The sequence below is a fragment of the Phalangium opilio genome, unplaced genomic scaffold (assembly GCF_054372755.1).
Source record: "Phalangium opilio isolate 3A_F unplaced genomic scaffold, DU_Popi_V2 ptg000002l_1, whole genome shotgun sequence".
NCBI lineage: Eukaryota > Metazoa > Arthropoda > Arachnida > Opiliones > Phalangiidae > Phalangium > Phalangium opilio.
This window is the reverse complement of record NW_028324144.1, coordinates 10,135,660-10,148,082: the sequence shown is the minus strand read 5'-3', so window position 1 is coordinate 10,148,082 and position 12,423 is coordinate 10,135,660. Positions and strand designations below refer to the sequence as shown.

At 36.3% G+C, this 12,423-nt stretch overlaps 1 protein-coding gene and 3 non-coding genes across 5 annotated transcripts in view; all 4 read right to left on the bottom strand.

Moving 5' to 3' along the window:
• Positions 1-12,423, bottom strand: part of LOC149718752 (multidrug resistance-associated protein 1-like) — a 53,271-nt gene that overhangs the window by 20,036 nt on the left and 20,812 nt on the right. The window contains exons 7-11 of one of the 2 annotated variants that reach the window (XM_089852278.1): positions 9,437-9,739; positions 2,075-2,249; positions 1,765-2,019; positions 495-698; positions 278-424 (exon numbers count right to left, since the gene is read on the bottom strand). In XM_089852278.1, coding sequence (XP_089708404.1) covers positions 278-424; positions 495-698; positions 1,765-2,019; positions 2,075-2,249; positions 9,437-9,739 — 1,084 coding nt within the window. The remainder of the gene's footprint in view (positions 1-277; positions 425-494; positions 699-1,764; positions 2,020-2,074; positions 2,250-9,436; positions 9,740-12,423) is intronic. The other variant, XM_089852279.1, reaches the window with a different exon arrangement.
• On the bottom strand, positions 3,627-3,699 carry TRNAV-CAC (transfer RNA valine (anticodon CAC)). The gene has a single exon. It is a non-coding gene; the product is annotated as a tRNA-Val (tRNA).
• On the bottom strand, positions 3,765-3,837 carry TRNAV-CAC (transfer RNA valine (anticodon CAC)). Its single transcript has one exon. It is a non-coding gene; the product is annotated as a tRNA-Val (tRNA).
• On the bottom strand, positions 3,903-3,975 carry TRNAV-CAC (transfer RNA valine (anticodon CAC)). The gene has a single exon. It is a non-coding gene; the product is annotated as a tRNA-Val (tRNA).

Genomic DNA, 12,423 nt, shown 5'->3' with positions numbered 1-12,423 from the left:
ACTAAGACCCGAATTGGACCCGACGCGAAAACAAGGGTCCTAATTGGACCCGAAAGTTAATTTTGGGGATATTGCAGGACTCGAGGGCCCGACGGGTAAATGAAAATTCGACCCGATAACCGCGGGTAAAATTTTGGTTTTCCCAACTTGTTAAATCTGAATTATAATGTTGAATTTTCTACATTTTCAAATATTTAAAACTTTTTAAACCATAAGTAGGCCTAAATTACCGCTTATCTTTTGGTCGCCCCTTCAATTTGTTTGCCATTAAACTTACCAAAACTAACGTGTTCATTAAGTCCGGAAATTCAAACATTGACATCGCTAATAATTGTACCAACTTCCATGTCACGAAGGCTTTCCTCGATGTAAGAACGTTGTCGTCATCAATTAATACATACATGGTGAAACACGGTAAACTAATCTAAGCATTGAGAAAAATAACCAAATTGATTCTTTTCAATACTTTTCTGATTAAACAATTATTTTCATACCAAAAGCGGTATTATAGAATCGATTAAAACGTTTATTCCTTGGAAAAATGATTGTTTCTTCAAGATTGTAATTTCTTTTTCCCTAATTTCAAGAATGATTCTTTGGAATGAACTTTCCCAGGCGTACAACTTCAAAACGCGGATTCCGTTCAAGATTTCGCTCATCATTTTCATCCTGTTATCCTTCTGCTTCATCAGTTCAATCTAATAAATGAGAAATTAAAGAAAACACCATTAAAACAAGTCACCCAAATCAATGTTTTCGAATTAGCTAGGTGTGGTTGAGGGTCGGGTGGGTATGTGTTAACCCTCGGTACTCATGATATCTAACTCACTAATGTAATAGTCGAGATGGCCCAACAGTTGGATACGTTAAGTTTTTACCTTACCTAGTTAAAGTCGTCTTTCAGTGTATCGAAACTCCACACACAAAACACAAAAACGCACACAGATCACAATCGAAGAAGCTAGTTAGTTTTTCACACTCGTATCTAAAAAGCTATTACAACTTTTTATAATATTGTAGGGTAAGAAAAGGTTTTAACAACAATTTTGTATTTAAATACCAACGACCTATCCTTTACAAATACTGTCCTTTTTGCCTAAAAGTTATTCCCTCATTTTAGTCATAGTATCCGCTTTTCTCATCCCCCCGCCTACCTCAAGAACCGGAAAATAAACGTAATATATCGACTATATGGGATTTTCAATAAATCGGCTTAGCTGTATATAAAATTAAACCCTAACAGATAAGCAAAAATTGAATTCCAATGAAATCCGGTGATTTTTTGGGGAATGCTGTGATTACCACTGTATTCTTCGTGAATTATACGATGAGTGCAGTGATTATTTCTATTTCAACTGATTACGATTTTAATTTTGGATTTTCGAATTCCTCCATTGATTATGCGTGATTATTTCACGAAATTTGTGATTACCGATTATAAAAGATTACTAGCAAATCATGTGATTATTTCCGATTTTCTAAAGATTTCACGTGATTTCTAGTGATTATCGGAGTTTCTGATTACCCACAAAAAATATTTTGATTACTGATGATTTTCTCGGAATTCTAGATCAGGTAATCGATTTCTGCGGTATTGTACACCTAATTATTCAATTGACTAACCCCTCGCAGTGTTATATAATAAATAAAGATGGTCTAACTATAGGCCTATCTGAAGCGGTTATTTTCCGATATTGCTCTCTGAAAATGCGCCTTTAAAAAATTCCACTAGTGTTCCCTAGTGTTAAATTGGACAATATTTACTTGCAAATCTTTGTATTTCTTGGTGCTAAGATAAGACAGTGGAACCAAAGCGATTATGGGTACTATTCCTGCAAAGGCTGAATAACCCAGTTCTTGATACATGAAGGCGAAGCACAGAACTAATTGTACCGGGACCGACCACAAGAGACTCAGTTGCGGCGACAGAATTTGAAATCGATTCGTGTCAACGTACATCGTGTTAAGTACTTCCCCAGTTGTCAGATCACGCCGATCGCTGCTCGATAGTCGAAATGTCTGCATCGACGAATGTTATAAATGAACTATTATCCGAGAGAAAACACTAACTTACCTTTTTGTAAAGAACGTGCATAGTGGCAGATTTGAGTCGCAGTCCTAGTTTGGTGTGGAAAATGGCGCTACCTTCTTGCAACAGAGATTGCGTAACACCGGCGAAACCGTAAAGACAAGCGTAGAAAATACCCTTCCATAAAGGATCATCACTTGAAGAGTGATCAATAATGGCACTAAAGGTACAAGTCCTTAACGATTAATTAAACATTAAGGCACACTGCGTTACATTTGTAAACGACAAGTAAATAAGTGAACTAATGTGTTAATAATGTTGATTTTCAAAAGAAATTGTGTTACTTTTAAAATTAATTACTTTAATTAAATATTTTAGTAAAATTACTTTAGTAATAATTTTACTAAAATATTTTGTGTATTATTTTATTATGTACAATAATGATCCAATTGCGAACGGAAAAGAAACATATCATCTCACATTCGTGTATAGACCTAATTACTAATCCCAAGAAGCGATACCTAGTTCACTAGTAAATTGGATATCGCTTCTTGCTAATACGTTTCCACCTTTTCCAAATATTGTCCCTAATATTCTATGAGAGCGGTAGCTCTCTTAGATAAGACTTCATACTGACTTTAATGTATTATATAAAAACGTCTTGGTTTGGACCAAGGCCGAAAAAACAAACGATATGTGTGAGGTTTATCAATTGACTGAAGTTCAGATATTGAAATTTTTTTCTAGTTATTTTTATCCACTCAATCCTTAATCAATATTTAATTCAATCAACTGATTTTACTGTTAATCGATCTAGTCCCTCTAAACTAAATAAAAAAATTACATATCTACGCTTTTTCAAGAACAATTACATTTTCCGAAAACATTTTATCATGAAATTAATTGTTCTTGAAAAAGCGTAGATATGTAATTTTTTCATTTAATTTAGAGGGACTAGATCGATTAACAGTAAAATCAGTTGATTGAATTAAATATTGATTAAAGATTGAGTGGATAAAAATAACTAGAAAAAAATTATAATATCTGAAGCTTCAGTCAATTGATAAACCTCACACATATCGTTTGTTTTTTCGGCCTTGGTCCAAACCAAGACGTTTTTATATAATATCTGTCACTTCAGTCTTAATGTAATTAAATTTTGAATAATTATGTTTGCTTTACCGTCATACATTTGCACTCTGAAATATAATGGTGCATTCAAACACCATATATGCTGTTTTTTCCAGTGCCAAAAAAGACATCATTTAGGGTGTACTTTAACCCCATTTCTATGATCAATTCACGCCATTTACTAATATTATTTGGAAGTATTAAGGAAATATTAGGCATTTAAGCACCATTTACAGTGGCTTTTAACATCTTTTTTTTTTGACAATCTGTTGAACTTCTAATATTACTTAGTTTAATGGTTTTAAAAGTAGGGAAAAAGTATGCTACCTATGTCACATTATTAAACCAAGTGAAGTGAAATAATTGTTAAATATTTATTATAACCACTACACCACAGACACGTGGTAAGTCTAAGTTTTCCAAGAGATCTGACTAATTATTATGTCCAATCACGATGGTTAAAACATGTATCTACCTGGGCTCGAACCTGGGACTTTCCGTGTGTGAAGCGGACGTGATAACCACTACACCATAGATACGTGGTAATACTGAGTTTTCCAAGAGATCTAGCTAATTCTTATGTCCAATCACGATGGTCAATACATGTATCTACCAGGGCTCGAACCTGGGACCTTCCGCGTGTGAAGCGGACGTGATAACCACCACACTACAGATACGTAATGACACCAAGTTTTCCAAGAGATCTAGCTAATTATTATGTCCAATCACGATGGTCAATACATGTATCTACCAGGGCTCGAACCTGAGATCTTCCGCGTGTGAAGCGGACGTGATAACCACCACACTACAGATACGTAATAACATCAAGTTTTCCAAGAGATCTAGCTAATTATTACGTTCAATCACGATGGTCAAAGCCGTACTTCTGTAATTAACTAAAATTAACAAACTTAGTCTTAATTGTTTTGATCAAACTGGCTGATAGCACACCCCGAATACTTAATTGTTAATTTAAGATAATTCCGAAAAGTATCTTTGCTGTAGTTTTTAAGTTATCGGTGGGGAAAAATCACGAAAAACCCATGTTAATCTCCATAGGAAATTAGCAAAAGCGGGTGAATATTACTTTAACGTTATAAAACGGTATCAAGTCATATCTACAAGGGCCTACCGGCCCTGTAGAATAAGGAAGAGTTTTTGATTGGATATAACATTTTTGGTATCGTATTAATTGTTTTGAAACAATTCCACAGAACTACAATTCGGGCCCTCATTATATGGTTAAAATTTCAAAGAGATCCATTTAATAGTTTATTTTATAAAAAATAAAGTTGCTAATGGTGGTTTTCATTTCAATAAAAATAATCATAGATTTTGACGAAAACCTCGAAATGTTTCCATAGAAATAACATGGGAAAATATTTTACAAATAACCATTTTGTGACTGGTAATTAAGCTAGATTACCGACGACTGGTAATTAAGCTAGATTACCGACGACTGGTAATTAAGCTAGATTACCGACGACTGGTAATTAAGCTAGATTACCGACGACTGGTAATTAAGCTAGATTACCGACGACTGGTAATTAAGCTAGATTACCGACGACTGGTAATTAAGCTAGATTACCGAAGACTGGTAATTAAGCTAGATTACCGAAGACTGGTAATTAAGCTAGATTACCGAAGACTGGTAATTAAGCTAGATTACCGAAGACTGGTAATTAAGCTAGATTACCGAAGACTGGTATTTAAGCTAGATTACCGAAGACTGGTAATTAAGCTAGATTACCGAAGACTGGAAATTAAGCTAGATTACCGAAGACTGGAAATTAAGCTAGATTACCGACGACTGGAAATTAAGCTAGATTACCGACGACTGGTAATTAAGCTAGATTACCGACGACTGGTAATTAAGCTAGATTACCGACGACTGGTAATTAAGCTAGATTACCGACGACTGGTAATTAAGCTAGATTACCGAAGACTGGTAATTAAGCTAGATTACCGAAGACTGGTAATTAAGCTAGATTACCGACGACTGGTAATTAAGCTAGATTTCCGACGACTGGTAATTAAGCTAGATTACCGACGACTGGTAATTAAGCTAGATTACCGACGACTGGTAATTAAGCTAGATTACCGAAGACTGGTAATTAAGCTAGATTACCGAAGACTGGTAATTAAGCTAGATTACCGACGACTGGAAATTAAGCTAGATTACCGACGACTGGAAATTAAGCTAGATTACCGACGACTGGAAATTAAGCTAGATTACCGAAGACTGGTAATTAAGCTAGATTACCGAAGACTGGTAATTAAGCTAGATTACCGACGACTGGTAATTAAGCTAGATTACCGACGACTAGTAATTAAGCTAGATTACCGAAGACTGGTAATTAAGCTAGATTACCGAAGACTGGTAATTAAGCTAGATTACCGACGACTGGAAATTAAGCTAGATTACCGACGACTGGAAATTAAGCTAGATTACCGACGACTGGAAATTAAGCTAGATTACCGAAGACTGGTAATTAAGCTAGATTACCGACGACTGGTAATTAAGCTAGATTACCGACGACTGGTAATTAAGCTAGATTACCGACGACTAGTAATTAAGCTAGATTACCGAAGACTGGTAATTAAGCTAGATTACCGAAGACTGGTAATTAAGCTAGATTACCGACGACTGGTAATTAAGCTAGATTACCGACGACTGGTAATTAAGCTAGATTACCGACGACTGGTAATTAAGCTAGATTAACGACGACTGGTAATTAAGCTAGAATACCGACGACTGGTAATTAATCCACATTACAGATGACTGGTAATTGAGCTTCATAAGTATATTATATGTGTTGGTGCTAAGTATATTATATGTGTTGGTGCTCAGGTGTACGGAATCCTTTTGTGGCAAAACTATGTACAGCTTCCTCTGTATTTGCTTGTGAAAATGACGGGAAAGCAATTTGAGTTCATTGTCAAGTCAAGCAGTCAGGAATGACAGTTTTATAATAGATGGTTGGTTAGTTCAAACGCGTTAACTAATGTATGCACAACGCCCTAATACTTTTACTCTCCTAAGGTTTCTGAACAATTTGAATTAATATTAAGACTGAAGTAACAGATATTAATAAAAACTAAGACGGGAAAGTGTAAAAGATAAGTGTAGAAAATGAATTGCCTGAAGTAACAGATATTAAAATTTTCACTTTTGAAGACATGATCATAAAACATCGATTATTTGAAAAAATTCTTATCTTAGTTTTTTCACCAAAATTACTTTAGTAAAAATATTTTGTCATGAAACAATTGCATCATTTTAAAAGTAGTACGCGTGCACATTTTATTTTATATCAAAAATTTACAAATAGTTTTGAGTATTCGGTCCTATAAGGAGAATAAAATTGTCAGAAAATGCTTGAAAAGAAAAACTGTCTTAAAACTTGACAAATCGTAGTCGTTATTTTGAAAGTTTTAAAAGTATCAAAAGTAACGTGATGTGTAGCTCCCAAAATATCTTTTGGACATTAATAACTACATCACAGTCAAACGACCTTTGTAATTTTGTGCTTGGCAATATTTCCAATTTTAAAATATAAAAATTGGAGTATTTGAACCTTAATGTTAGTCAAAAGTAAAACCTAGTATCAAGACAGTATCGCTTAAAAAAAGATATCATTTTTTTCTGGAACTACTATGTAGAGCAAAATACTTTTGCAAATAATGTAGAAAAATATTTTGAGTTTAATGAAAATTTGGTGAAAAAAACTAAGGTAAGAATTTTTTCAAATAATAGATGTTTTATGATCATGTCTTCAAAAGTTAAAATTTTAATATCTGTTACTTCAGGCAATTCATTTTCTACACTTATCTTTTACACTTTCCCGTCTTTGTCTACAATGACAGTTTTATTAATTTAACTTGAGTTTGTTTTGGATAAATTTCGGAACTCCCCATGCTCTAGTTGGTCAGGCAAGACTAATTTCATCTTAATCGATACATTCCAATCCTAGCATAAATATTTTTGCAATTCCTAATTTTTTCCTATCAGTTTGAGCAAAAATATGCCAAGCTTCGCTTAAGAACTGCTACACCGTAAAACGTTCTGAGATCGCATTTACAGAGAAGTTTTACCCAAAGTTTTCTGGAGATTTATATATATCTACTATGATTTGTTTTAATTTACCAATTTAATTTGATAAATTTAAAAAGAGATTCTTTCTTCTTTTCCACTCAGAAATGTTTTGCTCGACTTGAAAGTCAAAGTTCATTTCCGTTTTAAGCTTTTACAAATATCGTTTGCCTCTGATTGAGCTTTAGAACATTATTGTCTAGATGTGCTTTTCGATAACCTTCCAAAATATTTCCATAAAGCTTAGTTAAAGGGCACACTTAATAGTTTTCGACATGGTCACTAATCGAGCTTGGGATTCAGATTTTAAAAATGTGCGAAGGAAGCGAAACCATTTAAATCGGATGAAGGATCCGATTCATCCTTGCTAATGCTAGTGGCGAATAAACAGTGACATTTGAGAGTTTAAGCTGACACTACATTTAGCAGTCCTTATGCGTACGTGTAGCTAGTTCTGCAGTGAACGGGTCACTTTATTTTAAATGCGATGTTTAAATTGGCTACATGTTCGAGCAAGTAGGTGATCATAGCTTACAGTTTCTACTATTTAAGCGATGATGGAACAAAAAATTTGTTAAATTATTGTAGAGGTCGTTCTCACGGTAGACTTTGAAACGTTGTGTTTTTCTTCTATAACAAAAGGGTCAATCGACCTCTTACTGACTTCGTAATAAAATTAATTTTAAATGTGACGCATCGTAGGACCCCTCACTCCCCCCTCGTCACGGACCGTCACAAACTTACAAACCCCCTCCCCCCATAAGAGTGTGACGTAGTTTATAGACGGTACCAAAGACAAATAGGGGAAAGTGTCGGACTCTCTCCTTCGTCTGTGACATGCATTTGGAGGGGTGAATGCATACTCGCGAGATCTTTTTCATCCCCCTCGCCTATTCAACACGTACCTAAGATAATTTGTGATATTGCGCGTGAAGAAATAGTGCGGTTTTACTTTCCATTTACTGCTTTTGACTGAGGCTAACCGTGGCCACTGCAGTTATCGCCACAATTTAATTTGATGATGTACATGATTGTATTAATTTATTTTGTTAATATTAAAACGTTTTGGCTTATAATGACAACCCAGGGCCTAAGTTTAAACGAAATTTTTTAACGATGAGTTTTTTTAATTAAATGTTGATTTCAAGAACATCTGCGGCATTTTTAATTTAAATTCGGCGTGCTAACGTTTAATACAAACTTTAACCTCGTTCAAACGCGAAAATAACACTAAAGAAAATGGAGCAGAGCGCGGAGGTTGTGACTCTTCCTTGAGAATTAAGACTCGCCCGTCTCGCCCCTAAGTACTACTGTACGCGGGGGCCACGGGTACATTATCGAGGTCGTATGGCACTGCTGTGCTCTCTGGGTGTCTTTCCCACCCTCTAGAGCCTTCTGCTGCCTTAACCTCTCGCTCAGTCTTGAACGCGGGGGTGTTTATCCTATATGATATCACCCCTTGTTCAAAACTCCCACTGAGCGTATAGTCAAGTTAAGATTGGAAAGGCAGCGCCATAATGGTTATCCGGTGTGCGCGCTTTACAAATCTACTGACATTCTTCCTTGAGATACTCCTATGCCAAATTCTCCCGTTTGGTGGCGTACGAGCGTTATTTTCGGGATGAATGACATCATCAACTACAAATCTGATTGGCTGATACAATTTTAAACACCTCTCGCGCGCTTGGGCGTCTCGAAACGCATGTCAAGCCACGGCAAAGGCAGGAATGGCAGTCCGACACTTTCCCCTATTTATTCCTGATAGTACCTAATCCCAAAATCTTTCTATCTCCGCTAGAAGTACCTTGGAATTTTGAAGATCGGTCGGTGTGTCAGTGACCAATCTAAAACAATTTGGACTTGAGATATTTTGTGAACTGTATTAGCTACAAACGTGTAATTTAGAGGGGTAGAAATTGTTCCAGTAAGTACTTGTGGTGTGTGATTTTTCAGTTTTCAACCTTTACTTACAACGAAGATGCAGGGGGCTTAAAAGTGCCCAAGTTGCTTCGAGAAAAGAGTGTTCAGAGTGCTATTGGCGAGTGAACGGAATGGTCAACTTGGCAGGTGCACTACTATGCACCCATATTGTGAAATTTATGTGCCCGTGCAACCTCTACAATAGGTTCTACACTTACTGACTTTATGACGTTTCTTATAAAACCATGAAAGTATGTATTTACCCTATCAAGAGGGGAGGAACGAAAGACACTAAGTCGGACAGAAATTGTAAGATCACTCCAGAAATCAAGCAAAACCATACTGTCTTCAACAAGGGCCAAGTGATCGACTTGCTTGGAATATTGGTTCTGTTTCGATTTTCCAAAAAAATTTTCTTTTCAATTTCAACGCCGTCACTTTTGGTCTTAGCTTTGGGTTGCCAGTGTTTTTCAAAAATGCGTGACACATTCATCGCTTGTGCCGACTGATTCAAGTCGTACAGATCCGATGGCTCAAGGTTTTTCTTCCATCCTTTCCAGAGGGTGCTAAAATTAGATTTTTTGTTGAAAAAAGTCTTGTTGAAATAAAACCACCGAGAACAATTAGCACGGATGTCACAGCTTTTCAGTTATGGCCATGTGCAGAAGTCCATTAAATTAGCCTAGGAAGTAACCAAAAGCGGGATTTGAGACTCTCCTCTCTTGTGTAGCAATACTGAAGAAGGGCGACACATTCGCCACCTCACGATAACGTTTCACAGACCTTCGGTTTAGTTACGACTTGTACGCCAAAATGTGCCCTATTAGGAGTGGCTGAAAATGAACTCTGTATCTCTAAAAGGACCAGAAAACCCCCCCTTCCACTGTACAAACCGAGCCCTCTCTAGCACCGCATCAGGGGAAGGGATGGGGCTGTGAATTTGGGAACAGTCAAGGCCATTCGGTCTTTTGTGATTCTTCATAAACCTATTGAAAAAAAATTTAACAAGCGTGGCCGTTCCTTTTTTTTTAGATAAAGCAAACGTGCTATAGAGGGGAATCTACCCCGTTTTCCGGCCCCTTTAGAGATCCAGCGTTCATGGACTGAAAGGTCACGCCCCACTCACGTGATAAGAAAGACTTGACAGTAGTATTCGTACGGGGACCCCGACCCCGAAACCGAGGATCCCCGACTTTTTCCCCCGACCCCGGTACCTAACATGTAAAATGTAGTCGGGGTTTTATTCGGGGTTAGATTTTGGTTAGGTTATTTTTTGTCATGCGCCAAAAACAATCATCTCATTCGTCTCAAATAAGTGCTCCGCTTCTCCTTTATGAAAAAAGGGCAAGGGGGTAACTAACAACAAACAAAATTAATCAAAAATGTCTTGATTAGAATCAAGTCCTAAAAAGTATCGATAAGACTGAGCTTATCACTTGACTGAAGGATCAGATATTAATTTTTCTTTTTAATTGAAACTTAAAGGCATGCTTAAGAAAAAACAACGTTCCATTACCGTTTTCCGTTGAAATAACTTATTTTACAGGTAATCAATTTCAAAAATTTACTTATCTCGGGTTTTCGGGCACAATTCCATTCCCCCAAAACATTTTATCATTACATTAATTACTTTTGAGAGAGTACGTGTATGACATTGAGTTTTAAAAGGTTCCCCCATTTGTGCCCGGCATGCTTCGCGGTGGATAAGTTTTAAAACAATGGCGGAAAATTAAGTAGGGACAGTTAGATTTTTACTCGTGGTTATGCAAAATGATGTAATGTCTAGTGTACTTCAGTCAACAGTCATACTGTTCATTCTCATAGCTCAGGACATGATTAATGCTGCTCACTATTTTTCTCTCTAGTTTCAAACAATGGTTAGAGACCATTCAGTGCCGCAGGTCGCACATGAATATATTTCAACTACAGTTTACATAAATTCTCCGTGGTCGTACTATTAGCGTGTTAAGCACTAATTTGTTCAGAACATGTCTCGAAAGGGTGCTTGTAAGTTTTTAAAGCAGTGTTGCCAATGTGTGGGTAATTTCCCACATCGTGGGAAATTTAAGTTTGGTTTTAGGCTCTGTGGGGAAAAAGTAATATTTTTCCGAGATCAATCAAATGTCGGAATTTTCCTGTTCAAGGGTTAATAGTGCAAAATTTTCGAAAATGCACTAATTTTAACTGCACAGTTAAAATTAGTGCATTTTCGAAAATTTTATCCGGTTTAATAATTTCAAGCGACATTTTGAAATAAATTCGGTGATTTTAAGTTTGGCACTGAAAAAAAAAGAAAGCATATTTTGAGAATTTTAAAGCTCTATAGAATTTGTACATATTGTCAAAACCATGCGGAGTGATATTCCATATTAAACTTAGTAGGATAAAATAGTCCAGATAAATATGACTGTAAAAGAGGGGGTGTGGGAAATGCGGCAAATTTTTAAAATGGTAGTGGGAAAATCCACTTTCTAACATTAGCAACACTGATTTGAAGGTTTTGGTCATGGCTAAACAGACCGCTCATTCAGTTTTTTATTGTTTTAAAGCTTGTTTTGACACGTTATCTCTAAAAAGTAATTAATGTAATGATAAAATGTTTTGGGGGAATGGAATTGTGCCCGAAAACCCGAGATAAGTAAATTTTTGAAATTGATTACCTGTAAAATAAGTTATTTCAACGGAAAACGGTAATGGAACGTTGTTTTTTCTTAAGCATGCCTTTAAGTTTCAATTAAAAAGAAAAATTAATATCTGATCCTTCAGTCAAGTGATAAGCTCAGTCTTATCGATACTTTTTAGGACTTGATTCTAATCAAGACATTTTTGATTAATATCTGTTCCTTCAGTCTTCATTTTAATTAAGGATGTTAAGAAACAGTTTTATATTTTCAAAATCTGCACTAAGCAGAAACATATATAATTATAAAGGGGACCATAACTTTAGCTCAATCAGACATTTATTTATAATGATACTTCAAAAAAAACGTTGGGTAAGTACCCACAAGCACCCGGGGCAAGAACCCACAAACACCCGGGGCAAGAACCCACAAACACCCGGGGCAAGAACCCACAAACACCCGGGGCAAGAACCCAGAAGCACCCGCGGCAAGCACCCACAAGTACCTACAAGCACCCACAAGTACCTACAAGCACCCACAAGTACCTACAAGCACCCACAAGTACCTACAAGCACCCACAAGTACCTACAAGCACCCACAAGTACCTACAAGCACCCACAAGTACCTAC